The sequence below is a fragment of the Rhinolophus sinicus genome, linkage group LG16, assembly GCF_036562045.2.
Source record: "Rhinolophus sinicus isolate RSC01 linkage group LG16, ASM3656204v1, whole genome shotgun sequence".
NCBI lineage: Eukaryota > Metazoa > Chordata > Mammalia > Chiroptera > Rhinolophidae > Rhinolophus > Rhinolophus sinicus.
The window spans coordinates 31659856-31676397 of record NC_133765.1 but is presented as its reverse complement, the minus strand read 5'-3'; the positions used below and the strand labels follow the sequence as shown (position 1 = coordinate 31676397).

At 50.7% G+C, this 16542-nt stretch overlaps 1 protein-coding gene across 6 annotated transcripts in view; it reads left to right on the top strand.

Annotated features, from left to right (window-relative positions):
• CFAP73 (cilia and flagella associated protein 73) overlaps positions 1-16542 on the top strand; it is a 34403-nt gene that overhangs the window by 594 nt on the left and 17267 nt on the right. For 3 of the 6 annotated variants that reach the window (XM_019733912.2, XM_074321958.1, XM_019733911.2), the window contains exons 1-7: positions 8754-9871; positions 11406-11511; positions 12321-12425; positions 12789-12989; positions 13516-13737; positions 14034-14192; positions 15785-15872. In XM_019733912.2, coding sequence (XP_019589471.2) covers positions 9816-9871; positions 11406-11511; positions 12321-12425; positions 12789-12989; positions 13516-13737; positions 14034-14192; positions 15785-15862 — 927 coding nt within the window. In that variant the 5' untranslated portion in view covers positions 8754-9815 and the 3' untranslated portion in view covers positions 15863-15872. The other 3 variants (XM_019733915.2, XM_019733914.2, XM_019733910.2) reach the window with 3 other exon arrangements.

Here is a 16542-nt window from a genome sequence, read left to right as displayed (position 1 = left end):
AGAGGGATTAAAGAACTTGTGGGAGGTCTCTGTCAGTTATTGGTTTGCCTTCCTGGGTTTGAATCCTGATTCCACCACTTGGTAGCTGACTGGTCTTGGGGCAAGTCAACCTCTCTGTGCCTTGGTTTGGTTTTCTCATCTGTTCAGTGGGAAAAACATAGTATCTGGCTCACAGGGTTTGGGGATAATTAGATGAGATAAAACAGATATGAGGAAAGCAGATACAAGTCTCAGAACAGTGACAGGAACTTAAGAAGCTTTAAAAAGTGTTTGATATTATTATTATTATTATTATTATTATTATTATTGTCCTTCAAGGCATAGCTCAAATGTCACCTCTCCCAGGAAATTTTCCAGGATGCCCGCCCACGCCAGGCAGAAGTTTTCTTCCCTTTTTCTCTGCTCCTGCAGCTCCAGGTTTGTACATTTTTTCGTTTTAAATGAGATAACGTGGCTGGAAAGACCTATCCCAGGGCAAATAATTACACTGCTTCTCCCCTTGAGTTCCTTGTTTCCCTGCCTAAGAGACCTTAGAGGGGCTGGTGCCGAGCCTGAGTCACTCCAGTCAGCACCAATGGGAAGGTCCCTGCTGAATGAGTTCAGAAGCCAACGCCCAGACTATCAGGACTGGGAGCGCCTGCCCGGCCACAGGACTAGCCCAGTGACCTGCTTCCCAATCTCCCTCCTTGACTTCCCACCCAGCACCCCAGCTCGCCAGTGTGTGGTGAGTCCTCCAACTTCCAAAGACTTCCAAAGGGCCTCAGTTACCCCATCTGGGAAATGGGTCTAGCAATCCTGGCCCCAAGCCTTAGAAGCCTTGCACCTTCCTTCAGCAGGGTATGAGGGTGATCCAGGGTCGAATCCAGAAGACTGGTAGTCCCAAGGGAGTAATTAAAGCACTCCCCTATAATCATTATCAGTCACCCCAGATCTTCACCGGGGAAAATGGTACTTGCTATGTGAGTGTTACTCCAAGTCAGGTGTCTTCAACCTAAGTGGGAGCTTTTGGCTGAACCTTTTTCTTCTGCGATCTTGCAGAGACCTCAGATAGGCTATCCAGCCCCTGGGGACTCCTGATAGAACCTGGGGGGCCTCATTCTGGGGCCACTTGGGAGGCCATCCAAACTGCCACCAACCATATTGGCCTGTCTTCCAGGGCTGAGCAGGAAGTCACGTTCCCAAGCACCCCTCCCCAGGTTCCTGGGGGGTTACAAAGGCTATGCACTGTGCCAGTCAGGCCTCTAGGGAGCCAGCTCTGTCACCTGTCCAATATCCGGCATCTGGCCCTACAATTCACCAGGGGCTGTGGCTACAGTCCCCAAACTTTCCAATGGCCTGGCCACTTCCTGTTGTTCTGAGAAGCTTTGACCTGAAACTGGCAGAGGGATTGAGGTCTCCTAGAGCCGTTCCTGTCAAGGGACCAAAGAAGGGAAGGTGGCCCAAATGAGTGTGACTTGCCGGAGGCCACCCAGAGGGGAGGGCAGGCTCATGAGCACCCAGGCCTGGGCTGTCATGTGGAAGGGGTTTTACCTGTCTCACGGGGTTGTTGTGAGAATTAATCAAGATGGCAGTGTAAGGCACCTGGCATCACCTTGGCACACAGTATGTGCTCAAGGAATAGTTAACTTTCTCCTCTTCCCCTTCTGCGAAGCTCCTTAAAGACAAACCCATGGCCATCTCCTTGCCAACTCCCTACATAGCCTAGCACCATGGGACGCACACAGCAGCTGCTTCATAAAGCCTTAAGCTGGAGCAGATGCTGAGTTTGGATTTAAGAGCAGAGGCTTTAGCATCCAGCCAACCTGGGCTTGAATTCTGGCACTGACACTTACAAACTGGGTGTTTTGGGGCAAGTGAATTACCCTCTCAGTGCCTCAGTTTCCTCAGCTGTAAACTGGGGATGATAATAGTGCCCACCATATAGGCTGGATGTGAAGATGGGATGAAATAAGTGTACTTTAACGCAGCCTGGCATACAGCAAGTGCTCGATGAGTGTCATGGCCATCGTGGGGCGTCCTGAACCCACCACTGGGCCTGACACTGAGCCCCACTTGGTAGCTGAACTCTGAGGCTGGGGCAGAACGCCAGGCCCAGCCCTGAATTCCAGGGATGGATGGAGCGGCCACACTTCAGTGGCCAGTACAGCTCTGGATTGCTGAGCTGGGGGAATCTAGGGGGTTGCACCCAGCTGAGAAATCTGATAGAGAGATCTCAAGATTGGGCTCCTGCCGCCCTGATGGGCCCCACTGCCCAGGACTGAGATGCTGAGCCTGGGGCCCTGGAGAGCTCACAGACACAGATTAGAGAGGGCTTCTCCTCCCAGAGCAGCCATCAGGCCTGAGCACGGGCAGGGCTGTGCTGAAGCCACTCCTGCTGGCTCACGTGCCCCTGCCCCCCAACTCCATGTGCAGCAGTGCTATGTGGGAACTTAAAACCAAGTAATAGGTAGGGGCGGCCGGATGGCTCGGTTGGTTAGAGCATGAGCTCTCAACAACGAGGTTGCCGGTTCAATTCCCACATGGGATGGTGGGCTGCGCCGCCTGCAACTAAAGATTGAAAACGGCGATTGGACTTGGAGCTGAGCTGCGCCCTCCACATGTAAAGTGAAGGACGACTTGGAGCTGATGGGCCCTGGAGAAACACACAGTTCCGCAATAAAATTTATAAAACAAGAAAACAACCCAAGTAATAGGAGAAGTCGCACCATGGAAATTGGCAAATGCTAGAATTTTTCTTTGGGGAGGCAGTTTAACAACACACCACTGGGCAGAGGTTTCCTGGCCACATGGCCCTCCAGACACCTCTCCTGGATTCAACATCCTTAGGGTTTTACTCATATCCCCCCACCCCACCCCCACACTGCCTTTCCCCTACTGGTTCCTTCCACCAGGAAAACCTTCACATTCCTTTTTCTACCTATTTCCTTGTTTAAGGCCTGCAGCTGCAGCTGAATAAAAATCAGGAGGGGTGGGGTGACATAAAGTACAGACAACGTACTATCAACGTCATGGAATACATACTGTGTAGCTATTAAAAAGGATGCTCTCAAAAATTTTTTAATGACGGGAAAATGCAAAAAGAAAGAGAGAGAGAGAGAGAGAGAGAGAGACCCACATTGAGTAGAGAGGAAAACACAGTACATACAACCGTGCATACAATGCAGTCCTGATGTCATAACATAGTATATGTTGTTATGTATAAATATCATATTCTTTTCTTATCAACAAATATGTTTTGAGCACCTACTATGTCTTAGACAGTGGGGATACAGTGAGGTACAGGAGAGCCCAGCCCTGCTCTCATGGTGGGGAAACAGTAAGGTGGGGAAACAGGCAAGAATAACACGAGACTATATTCTCAGCAGGAAGTAGGAAGTGAAATGAAGATATAACGAAGCATGGGGGAGAGCTGGAGCTGGAGGGCTTTCTTTGACATCATGACATGTGCTTCTATCACCATAAAAAAGTAAGTTTCGCTCCCTCTGGTTTCTAAAGGCACCGCTGCCCTTGCTGCGTAACTCAGCACCTGGCCTCCGGAAGCCCTGAACAGTGGCTGGGAAAGCAGAGACATCAACCCTGCAACCCCCACCCACTGGCACCGCTCTGTGACCTTGGTCTCTTGTCCCCTTGTTTTGTGGTGATTTACATGCTTGTCTTATCTCCTAAATGTCAGAGACAATGTCTGATTCATGCTGTACCTCCCACACCTCTTGGCACACAAGAAAGATTCCAAACACACTCTGCTGGGTGAAATAGAACTCAGCTCCCCCCAAGGACTGGAATCTGGCCTCTCTCATTGTGACAATAGTCATATTAGTTTTTACTTCCTTTCTCCCCTTGGTGCCCAGGAATGCAGCTTACTAATCGCCTACCTACCACCTCCCCGCTCCACCTCCACCCTCAAACCAGGAGGCAGGGCCCTCTTCTGGCTCCACAGACCCATCTGTCTCTAGACCTTAGTTTCTCCTCCTGGGAATGGCACCATCTCCTCTGGGGCCAAGATCAGGGCAAGGTAGACAAGCCATGGCTCAGGTTGGGGTAAGGAACATGCATGGCACTTGTCTCAGGAGCACAAAGCCCCATTTGTGATCGCTGGCACGATTCTGGGCAAGGAGCCACATGGGACAGGAGGCAACAGTGAGAGAAGCAGGCAGGGTTTCCAAACCCCCCTCCTGCGGGCTGGCTGCCGAGGAAGCAGGGTGGTAAGTCCCCTCCTCCCACAGCCTGAAAACAAGGTGTCTGTCAGTCCCCACCCATTTCCTCCTTCCTCAGCCCTACTCCCCAAAGGGCCCCTCCCCACCCTGTCTTGGAATGGAGAAGCAGGAAGAGGGAAACCACGGAAGACTGAGACCTGGGGGTGAGGAGTGGGGAGAGTGGATATTTCCAGAGCTTGTGGGCAAGACCAGATGAGAAGTTGTGTCTTCCTCTCACGCAGCAGCACCAGGACATGGGGACAGAGATGGGTGGGAGGCTGGGACCTCAGCCTCAGCCTTGTGGCTGGGGAGCCCCAAGAGAACTTGGAAGCAACAGCCCATTTAACAGAGAGGAATGCTGAGGCCTGTGGGTGGACTGGCTGGCCCCAAAGCTATCACCATAGTTCCATCCCTCTGAAGACAAGTTGTAGGGACCTCCTCTCTGTCCTCTATGCTGTAAACAGTTCCAGGGCAGGGATGGGTTGTTATCTCTATATCAACAAACACCAGGGCCCATCACTTCTTAGCCTCATGTCCTTGGAGGAGTCACCTAACTCCCCTAGGCCTAGGTTCCTTCATCTGTCACTTGTAGCACAGGCCTGGCCATTCTTTGGCCCTATCCAGTCCAGACCTACGCTGTCAGTCTTGAATTCTGCACACCAACCTACAGACCTTTGCTCTCTTCTAGGAGGGGTTCCATCCTCCTGCTTCAGGGCCTTTGCCTAGGCTGTTCCCCTACTTGGAATACTCCCCTTCTCCTCTAAACACCCCTCCTCATCTTTCAGGTCTGAGTTTACATGTCACTTCCTCATGGAGGCCTCCCTGCCCCCCTCCTTGAACTCTAGGCCTCTCCTCCTAACCCTGTCAGGGTGTGATGACATATATGCAGGGCTATTTGATTCACCTGCCCCCTCCATTAGCCAGCAAGTCCAAAAGGGCAGGTCTTGTCTTACCTACTGCTGCATCCTCACACAGCACCTGACACATAGTAGGTGCTCAATAAACATTTGCTTAAAAAAAAGCCCTCCAAAGAATAGAAATTAAGACGGGACGGATGCTTACTGGCTTCAAGATGATGGCATCCTCTGGGAAGGGAAGGAAGGGAGTGACCTGAGGGGAGAAAGACCTAAAAAGGGCTCAACTGTATCTGGAGTGATGTGACTAAGAGGGCAGATTCCACACCCAGGTGGCCTGAGTTCAAATCCCATCTTAGACTTGACACCAAAAGCACAATCCATAAAGGAAAAGGTGGCAAATTGGACTTCATCAAAATCTAAAACTTTGCTTTGCAGAAGACCATGGGAAGAGGATGAAAAGAGAAGCTACAGACTGGGAGAAAATGAATATCCGACCTGGAACACATAGACATATCTCTAGAATACAGAGAGAAATCTCAAAAACTCAACAGTGGCGGGGTGCAGGGAGGGGGAATCTAATTAGAACATAGGCAACAGACATAGACAGATATTTTGCTGAAGAGGATATACAGATGGCAGAGAAGCACGAAGGACATTCATTATCATTAGCCATTACAGAAATGCAAAGTAAAGCCACCAGGAAATATTACTACATGCCTATCAGAAGAGCTAAAACAAAAAACAGGGATTATAGTGGAAGTGCAAAAAAACTGGATCACTCACATGTAGCCGACGGGAGTGTAAAATGGCACAGCTACTGTGGCAAAGAATTTGGCAGTTTCTTAAACTAACTAACTAACTAACTAACTAACTAACTAACTAACTAACTATGCAGTTACCATAGGACCCAGCAATTGCACTCTCGGGCATCTGACAGACCACAGAATTGACAACTTATGTTCGCACAAAACCCAGGACAGGAATCTTCAGAGTGGCTTTATTTATAATAGCCCCAAACTGGAAACAACCCAAAAGTCCTCCAACATGAATGGTGAAACAAACTGTGCTCCATCCATATTGTGGAAGGTTACTTAGTAATCAAAACAACAAACACTGATACATGTAACAAGGAGGATGGCTCTCAAGGGAATTATACTGAGTGAAAAAAGCCAAAAGGTTACATACTATATCATTCCAGTTACATAACATCCCTGACGTGACAAAACCATACAGAGAACAGAGGGCTGGTTGCCAGGGGTTGGGGAGGCAGGAGGACAGGAAATGGTTGTAGCCAGTAAAGCATCCCAGGAGGGGTCTTTGAGATGAATGCTTTGTATCTTTATTTTTATTGTATTGAATTATTGGGATGACATTGGTTAGTAAAATTCTATAGGCTTCAAGTGTACAAGTCTATAATACATCATCCGTATATTGCATTGTGGGTTCTCCACCCAGAGTCTAGTCTCCTTCTGTCACTATGTATTTGACCCCCTTTCCCCTTTGTATCTTGACTGTGGTGATCACAAGAGCTACAGGTGGTAAAACTGCATCGAACTAAATACACACATTCACACAAATAAGTGCAGGTAAAAGTGGTGAGATGCGAATGAGGTCAAGTACATTGTGTCAAAGTCAGTCCCTTGGCTGTGGTCGGTACCAGAGCTGTGCGAGACATCACCACTGGGGGAGGCTGGGTGGAAGGGACATGAGGTCTGTCTGGATTATTTCTTAAACTGCGTGTGAACCTACAATGGTCTGGAAATAAAAAACGAATTCATACAGCTAGACAGCTATTATTATAGAATGACTTTTTAAAAAACTGACAATACCAACTGCTGGAGAGAATATGGGGCGATCAGAATTCTTATGCATTGCTAGTGTGACTCACAAAATGGTACAGCCACACTGCAAAACAGTTACACATACACTTATCATATGGCCCAGCAGTGAAATGGCTGCTTATGTACACGTACACACACACACACACACACACACACACACACACCTGCACATAAATACAAGCTATCTTTATAATTACCCAGAACTAGAATTAACCCAACTGGAGGATGAATCAACAAACCATAGCATACAAGCAAATACTACACAGCAATGAAAAAGAATGAACTACTAATACACACATCGACATGAATGGCTCTCAAACAAATATTGCTGCTGAAAGAAGCCAGTCTCAAAACGCTACAGAGTATATTATTCCACTTATGACACTCTGAAAAAGGCAAAACTATAAGGATAGAGAACAGGTCAGAGGCTGCCAGGCACTAGGGTGGGGACAGCAGTTGATTACAAAGGGACATGACAATTTTTTCAGGTGATGGAAATGTTTTGTATCTTGACTGCGGTAATGGTTACATGACTTCATGCATTTGTCAAAACTCATAGAACAGCATGTGAAAAAAAAAGTTTTATTTAGTGTAAATTATACCTCAATATTTTTCTTTACTTTTTATTTTATTTTATTGGGGAACAGTGTGTTTCTCCAGGGCCCATCAGCTCCAAGTTGCTGTCCTTCAATCTAGTTGTGGAGGGCGCAGCTCAGCTCCAAGTCCAGTCACCGTTTCCAATCTTTAGTTGCAGGGGGCGCAGCCCACCATCCCATGCAGGAATTGAACTGACAACCTTGTTGTTGAGAGCTCGCTCTCTAACCAACTGAGCCATCTAGCCGCCCCTACCTCAATATTTCTTAAATCAAGAAAAAAATTAGATCATGTATCATGTAACTTCACATCAATTTATGCAGAGAGGTAGTATGTACAATTTAGTGCAAAATGCTCAAAGATAAAATGTGCATTATTTTAGCTCCCTTTTTAAAAACATGCACTAACAAAATGCTTAGGAGTTGTTTTAAGCAGTATAGGCATTACAAGGAACTATTATTTTTAAGTGTTACTCTGCAATAAAAAGATATACTTCAAAAAAAGGAAAATACATTTATTTACATGAAAAAACAATAATTTAAAACAGAAAAATAAAATAATCAGGAGCAAAACTGACAAGATGTTAGTGTTTGTTATTTCTGGGTAGGAGACCCATGGGTCCTGGTAATATTACTCTGGATACTTTGCCCTAACACGACCCCCACAGTGCTGTTTTAAAGATTAAATTAGATATTATTTGCAGAGTGCTTAGCACAGTGTCTAACCCACAATAATTGCTCAAACTAGGAGGTCTGACAATTAAGTTCGCAAACGTGTAGCAATGATGTTGCTAACCTTTTTTGATATCAGAGGGATTATTCATTATGAATTTGTACCAATGGGACAATTAACCAAATTTACTATTAGAAGTGCTGAAAAGGCTGAGTCAAAAAGTTAAACGACCAGAACTTTTCACCAACAACTCATGGCTCTTGCATCACGACAATGCATCAGCTCACAAGGCACTGTCTGTGAGGGAGTTTTTAGCCAGTAAACAAACAACTGGATTGGAACACCCTCCCTACTTACCTGATCTGGCCCCAATGACTTCTTTCTTTACCAGAAGATAAAGGAAATATTGAAAGGAAGACATTTTGATAACATTCAGGACATCAAGGGTAATACGACAGCTCTGATGGCCATTCCAGAAAAAGAGCTCCAAAATTGCTTTGAACAGTGGACCAGGCGCTGGCATTGGTGCATAGCTTCTCAAGGGGAGTACTTTGAAGGTGACCATAGTGATATTCAGCAATGAGGTATGTAGCACTTTTTCTAGGATGAGTTCGTGAACTTAATTGTCCTTCCTTCGTATGTTACCTCCTCCCCTACCGCCATCCTCCAAATCCAGATTGTGGATCCCTTCTGTCACGCCGCGTCTCTGGTCCCACTCCCCGCATAAGAACGTAGGATATGGCCAGGCCAAAAAGGGACAACAATGGAGCCATGGATGGGGGGTCCATACCACTATAGTCTCACTGGCAGCTGGGTTGGAGACACAGGAAGCAGGCTCCACATGATATGCAATCCGCCATCCACTTCTCTGCCAACCAACCAACAACCCCCTAGCACAGCCATGGCAGTTATATTAGTGGCTAATGGCTAACTGGTTAAAGCAGATGGCCACCAAGCCACAGTGGATGGTCATCTGATTACAGCTGACGGCCATCTAATAACTGAGCCAGCACCTTTCCATGTGAGGCCGAGAGCCTGGAAACTGCTCTCTGGGACTCTGTCCTCACACCGTCCAAGCTGGTTTCCACCTGGAAATGTTGATGGCCCCTCTTTCTCCCTAACCAGGCTGGTAGCCCCATTCTCAGCAAAATGAATGAATCCTCAAAGTGCTGGAACATGGTAGGGCCTCAGCACCCCACCCAAGACCTGGCAAACAGTGGGTACCCAATAATTTTCTTTTGAGTGGACAACTGAACATACAGCCACATTATTGAGGCCCCATCCTACCCAGCCAGGAAGAGGCTTGACCAGACATGGGGCAACAAGAGGGGTACATTCTTGACTGAGGGACACATGTCCTCTCCACTGCACCCCAATTTAGACTGGGAGTTAAAGCCTTCTCCCAAAAGGGTAGAGGTTGCTCCCCTCCTTGCGGCCCCCTCTTTTTCCCTCCCAGGGCGGATTTCCCTGGCTTCAGTCAGGCAATGGAATGTTGCGTTGATGGTTGCCTGGGTAACAAGGGCCTGCTTGGTGGCTGCCTTCTGAGAGTACTAAACAAGCTGCTGCACACCACCCTCAGTCAGAAACCCCCCAGGGCCTCCTAGCCTTCCTCAAAACTCCAGCCAGGTGGAGAGAAAGCCGGGGCAATTGCTGGGAGAATGGCAGTGCCTTGGGAGAAATATTTCCGAAAGACCTTGCAAGAGAAACTGCCTAAGTGAGTGGCGCGGTCCGGTGGCGGGGGGGAAAGGGGGGGAGCGGGGGGGGGGGGGATGGCTCATCCTTCTCCCCCATCCCCGGGTCCTAGCTTCTTTGGGCTGTTCATGGCGGGAGTATTGCCCCCACTTCACAGACAAAAATACCAAAGCTCAGAAAGAACCAGCAACTTCCCCAAGGTCTCAGGGCTAGTTCCAGCAGAGCTGGGTCAATAGCACAGGTCTCCAACCTGCCCTTGATCCCACCCCCAACTGACATCCAGCTGAGATTAAATCATTTGAACCTAGGTGGGAAGGCATTACTCTGTGAACTCTTGCCAGCCGCCCCCGCCCTCCAACCTGCAAACTGCATGTTAAAGACAGAATGGAGGAATCTTGTCCCATGCCTGCTTTGTGTTCAGCGGTTCAGTCTTACAATCTGTCAAACAAGGTTTCCCCTGAACCAGAGGTGGAAAGGCCTTGCTGAATTGAGTATTAGTGCGTCCCTTCTGCTCCCTACTCAGTCCCTTCTAAGTCCCTTCTGCTCCCTCTGGGGGGTGATGCCCAGTCCCTCCTCTCCTGAGAGCCTAACTCCCAGCACCCAGCTGCTTCCTGGACCCCTCTGCCAAAGGTCTAACAGGTGTGTCAATCTCACCTTGGCCATAGCAAGGAACTGACCTTCCCGCCCACACACTCAGCCTTCTTCCATCAGCAACATCCTTCCAGCTCCTAGGTTCACCTTTGACTCCTGCCTTACCGCCCCCTCTCCCCCATCACTCCATCAGCTCAGCTCGCAAACTGTATCCAGAACTGACCCCTTCTAACGTGTTCACGACAGCCATCCTGGTCAGAACCGCGTCTCTGCGTTATCCCATAACTCTATCACTGGTCTCCTGCCGCTGCCCTGCCCCTCCTACTGTCCTTGCTCCCACAGCAGCCAGAGGGACCCCTCCTCTGCTCAGAAGCCTCCTGTGCTGACCCACCTCACTCACAGTCAAGGCCAAAATCCTCCCTCACCACAGTCTGATCCCTACAACTTCCCTGGTCTCAGTTCCCATCTCTCTCCTCCTCCCTCCGTCACCTCCAGACACACTGGCCTCCTTGCTGCTCCTTCTGCAAACCAAGGTCCTTCCCTTGAGGCTTTGGAGTGACTACCCTCGGCCTATCTGTTCCCTGCAGATATCCACATGGCTCGTTCCCTGTTCCCCTTTCAATCTCTGCTCAAATCACCTCCTCAGAGAAACTTTTCAACCTCTCCGCTGAACGATCCTTCACTTTGGTACCTACCATGTCCTAGCTTTATTTAGTATTTGTTAGCTTGATTTTCTGTGGCCCCCAGCAGAATGCCAGCTCCTGGAGGGCAGGGTTTTTGTCTGTCTTGTCCCAGCTGCAGCCCCAGTGCCTGGCACAGACTAGGTGCTCAATACAATTTGTTGAATGGATGAAGAATTCAACAGCCAGTTGGTGGTTAATGGGGGCATTTCCGGCACCAGAGGGAAGTCTGAGCACCCTGACTCTTGCCTCCTTCATCCTCACATCCTCCTTGAACCCCTACAGGAAGATCCCAGAGCAGAACGCAGACCACTTCCCACCAGTGCTGCGACTCCTGGAGAAGAGGCAGGAGCTGGCAGATGCGGACCGGGGCCTGAGAGCCCAGAAGGAGGTGAGCACCCACTTAAGTCCTGAGACTTGTTCGGACCCCAGATCAAAAAGAAAAAGAAAAAAAATGGTGGTGAGCTGGGCAGTGGGAAATGATGGAGCCAACTTATTAGCTCCAAGGGTCCGAGAAAAGTCATTTCACCACTCTGAGTCTTGATTTCCTCATATGTCAAATGAGGATCAAATGAGATCAGCTGTTGGTATAAATTAATATGCACTGAGTACCTACTACTATGTGCAGGGCACTGCACTGGGATCTAATGGTCTCACTACAGTCCCTGCCCTCATGGGACTCACAGTCTAGAGAAGGAGACAGACCAATGTCCAGCTGGTGACTGTTGTGAGCGGGGAAGCACTGAGAGGGGACTGTGGGAGCCCAGAGGAAGCCCCTATCTCTACATGGGGGTGATCAAGGAGGGCTTCCTGGAGGAAGTGATGATACCTTAGGGATTGCTGAAGGGCAACTTGGTTTATCCAGCAAAAAGGCATAGGGTGAGGAGGAAGAAACAGCCTGAGGCAACCGCATATACAAAGACTGGAAGGCAAGGATGAAACACAGGTGGTCAAGTGGTTGGAAGATAGAGTGTCAGAGGAAAGAGGGTAAGATGAACCTGAATGAAGGCAGGGAGGCTGACATGCAGGGGCTGCGGGAGGGCACGTCAGCTTCGTCTCGAATGGTGGGAGCCATGGATGCATTCGAGCAGGGGTGCAGTGACAAGATCAGAGACAACAGATGAGAGAGGGTGTGAACTTGAAGGCATTGGATGACTTGAACCCCCAAACACACACAGACACCCCCTCTTTACCCCCCAGGTGTTCCAGGCCACAATGGCAGCCCTCAAACAGCGCCGGGAACAGCTGGAAAAGAAGGAGCAGGAGCTAAAGGGGTCCTTTGTCCGCTTTGACAAGTTTTTGCAGGTAGGTGGCGCCTGCTGGGGGGACGCCTGTCACAGAGTCACAAAGTTACAATCCTATAGGGGCCAGGCAGGTCACATACATTTAAAAAGTGGTTTTACTAATACAAAGGGGAGTGGTGGGAAATGCACACGCACTGCCTGAAGCATTCGAGTTTTTGTTTGTTTGTCTGTTTGTTTGTTTGTTTGTTTTAAGCGTGGGGAGGAGTAAGGGACCAAAATCAGATTCTGGCTGAGCTTGGCCCGCGGACCATCTGTTTGCTATCAGCAGTTCAACATGTGAATGATGGGGTGGGGTGGAAGCGGCGAGCTCTGGAGGCTCCCAAGTCCTGAGGGTCGTCACCTCCTCTCCATCCCTCCTTCCTAGGACGCCGAGGCCCGGCGTAGCTGCGCGCTGCGGAGGGCGGCAGAGGCGCGGCACCGCGCGGGCCGCCAGGAGGCCGAGGCGCTGCGGCTGCGAGCCCAGCTGGAGGAGCTGCAGCGGGAGCGCGCCCGGCTGCAGCGTCAGCTGGAGCGCCTGGAGCCCTGCGCGCGCCTGCTACGGCAAGTGCTGGAGCAGCTGCCCCAGGTGAGAGCCCTGCTGCAGGTTTTGGGGCTCAGCGCCACCATGCAGCGCTGGGTGGCCTCATAAACAGCTTTGGAAGCGTGCGCTGCTGGAGCGCTGACTGTATGTCAGGAATCACCCATTACTGAACACTAACTGTATGCAGGACACGCTTTGTTCTTGAATTCTCCCCAAGGCCCACCGAAATGGGTCCTGCTATTGTCAACCCCATTTTACAGGTACAGGTGAGGTAACCGAGGTTCAGACAGGTAAATCCACCTCAAGGACACACAGGCAGGCGGGGAAAGGCGATCCAGGCACTCAATAAATATTAGTTAAATGAAACAACGAATTAACATTAATCACAGGCAGTGAGCTTAGCAAAGCTTGATGGTGGAGTTGGGGAGGGTGGAGTCGTCCCACTTGTGGGGCAGAGGCTGTGTGATGCCTGCATTTTAGGTGGGCTGAGGAGGCGCTGGAGAGCCAGCTGGCCTGGGGGAGGGCAGGGGGCTGCAGACCCGGGTGAGTCCCCCTCCTGACCCCATCCAAGTTCCAGGAGGTCCCCGAGCTGGTGGCGCGCTTCGATGCCCTGGCCGACACGCAGGCGGCGCTGAGGCTCACGGAGCGCGAGCGGCTCCGGGAGCTGGAGGAGGCGCGGGCCCGGCTGCAGCGGCTGCGGGACACCAGGCAGGACGAGCTCCTCAGGCAGGGTCAGCGGCGAGCGCAATTGCTGGACCGACTGGAGGCGGCGCGGGAGCGCACGCTGCACTGGGTACGGACCACCGGGAGCAGGTGGGCGCCGGGACACCCCTCCCCTCGCCAGGTTGGTAAGAACAGATGGGCGATGCTTTCCACAGAGGGGCCGCGGCACTAATGCGCAGTTTTCAGGCATCAGAAAGCACGTTAGGGCACGGGAGGCCAGGCCTATCGGAACCTGACACCGTTGCTGCACCCCTTTTCCCGGGAGCGCCCATCGGTATCTGGCTGGTGGGAAGAAGATGGAAATGAGCCCCGCCCTCCTCAGACCATCACACCTTAATACTAGGCAAGGGGCGGGGTGTTCTCCAGGAATCCAAGTGGGTTCAGATCCAGAACACAGCGGCTCAGAAGACCCTGCTCCTGGGCCGCACCAGGATGGCAGCGCTCAACCTGTTCCAGCTAGTGTGCCAGCATCAGAGGCAGCCACCTGCCCTGGACATCGAGGACACCGAAGGGCAGTTGGAGCAGGTGAGGGCCCCTCTTTACGGCACCTTCAGGAACCTCATGATGCCTGAAATCCCACCTCTGGGTTAAGCACGACACTCTGTGATCAGAGCCCACGCAGGCCCATGCTCCTAGCAACACAGAAGTGGGCTCAATGGCCGCCCAAGCTCCCTGCCTAGGAATCTTGGGTTGGTCTTGGCTCTGAGTCGTCTGCTATGTGGCCACAAGTCGTGCCCCTCTAGTCTGTGTCCTCACTTATGTGGGGCGGGAGACCTGGGTGTATATTCATACACACCATCCGTTTATGCCGAGTCCTGCTTTTGTCCCAGGATCAACCAGCACCAAGTGAAATCATCAGCGAGAAAACAGGAGGTGGAGACTTTTAATTAATCCTGACCCTCTTGCTCCCAGCACAACAGGCCTGCCTTCCCTAGGAGGGGTGGGGTGGGGCTGTGCTGTGGCCTTTCTTTCTGTACAGTGGCATCACAAGTGTCACTGTGGACCAAGTATGCGCAGTTTTTCTATCCATTCAGGTTTGGAAATTTGTGGAACACATGACATGGTTTATAGTGGAGTGAGGGGGTCTCTGACCTCAGGCACTTATGTTTCTAGGGGGTTCCCAAAGCATGACTCCCTTGAGAAGGGGGGAAACACAAAGGGAGGGACCCAGCTTTCCCTCTGCCCACCCACTACTGCCATGTGCCCAACAGCCAGGATTCTAACCAAATGCAAAGAACTGGGTCCCCAGAGCCTACTTTGTGCCACATCCTGAGCTGGGTGGACTCAAGTGGACCATTACTCTCCCAGGTGTGGCTCTGGTACCCTGAGATACACAAGATGACTGTTGGAGGGACAGAGGCTTGATATGACGTAACAGCAAAAGCCAGTCCCTTTTCAACCAACCCTCCAACCTAAGGTTCCATGGGGGGGTGACTAGGCCGGCCACCCCTGTAAAGCTCCCTGGTCTCCGCACCTGAGACTCACCGCCCCCCACCCCCTCCGGGGGTACCAGCAGCTGGCTGGAACTCAGTAACACGGTTTCATTTTCATCGTACTGTGATTTTTCCAGTTACCCCTACTTATATGACAGGGGTAACTTACACTGTTTTCCATTTTTGGTGGAGATGTGGTTTCTTTCTCAGATGTTTATTTCAGTGACAAATGTGAAGGAAGACCAAGGGGTAGATTCGCCATCAACTTCTAGTTCTTGGCAGTGGATCCATGGGCGCTCATTAAGTTCATACCAAGAAATAAGTTAATTAAAACAAAATGAAGGAGGGCCGCCCATGGAGAAGATGAGAGTCTGTCATACACCAATGAATATGACTGATCCAATTAAAAGAAAAAAAATGAATCGATGTCAGTGAAAATACAAATTTCATTATAACACAGGTGATTGGCAGCTAGCAAACTGTGACGGCATCTGCTAACGAACCATTTGGGAGGCTGACTGACGTTGTAAAAACCCAGAACCGTTTAGGCCTGGGAACCACAGCACTGCTGTGTTTTAAGAGGGTTCTCCACCCCCAGCCCTGCTTTGCAGCATCCCACGCCTTGGGGGTGGGGACTGGACACTCGGACTGGAATGTGACTTTGGCTGTGTTGGGGACCCCCAGGTGAAGCGGTTCATCCTGGACCTGTCTGCTGTGCTGGCCAGCCTTCCTCAGGCCCAGCCTGCTGCTCCGGCCTCCTAGCCTGACCCAGGTGAGCAGAAGGGGGGGGCTCCCGGGAGGGACCAAGGACCTCTCCTCCTGGAGAGGAGGTACACAGCTCCTGCGGGGTGCGGGCTGACTGGCTCTCACCTGAAGATGGGAGGGCTGTGCCCACTCAGACTACTGTGGGGGGGCGACATGAGGGGCACACAGCAAGTACTCAGTAAACATGGGCTATGTGGGTGAACCAATCCTGAACCAGGTCCTCCAGGGTGGGTGCGGCGTTAAACAAGCTGATATTTGTCAGGTGCTTGCAATGGGGCCTGCTGCAAATTCTGCGAATTTCTAGATGAGTGTTCGGTAAGTCAAGAAAAATCAAAAGGACCAGCAAGAGGGTCTGAGGGGCAGACACCCTGTGGGGACAGAGCCCCAGAAAGCAGTTTCCAGGCTCTCGGCCTCACATAGAAAGGTGCTGGCTTAGGTAGTAAATGGCCATCAACTGTGATTGGATGGCCATCAGCTGTGGCTAGCTGGCCGTCAGCTGTAACCAGTGAGACATTGGCCACTAATATAACTGCTGTGGCTATGCTAGCAGGAAAATGGGGGCTAGCAAGAGGATGGTGGCTGAGCTGGCAAGCGCGGAATGCAGTTAGGATGGTGGGTTGCGGACAGTGTGGATTCAGCCTCCAGTGAGACTATAGTGCCGCCAGCGAGAATATAGT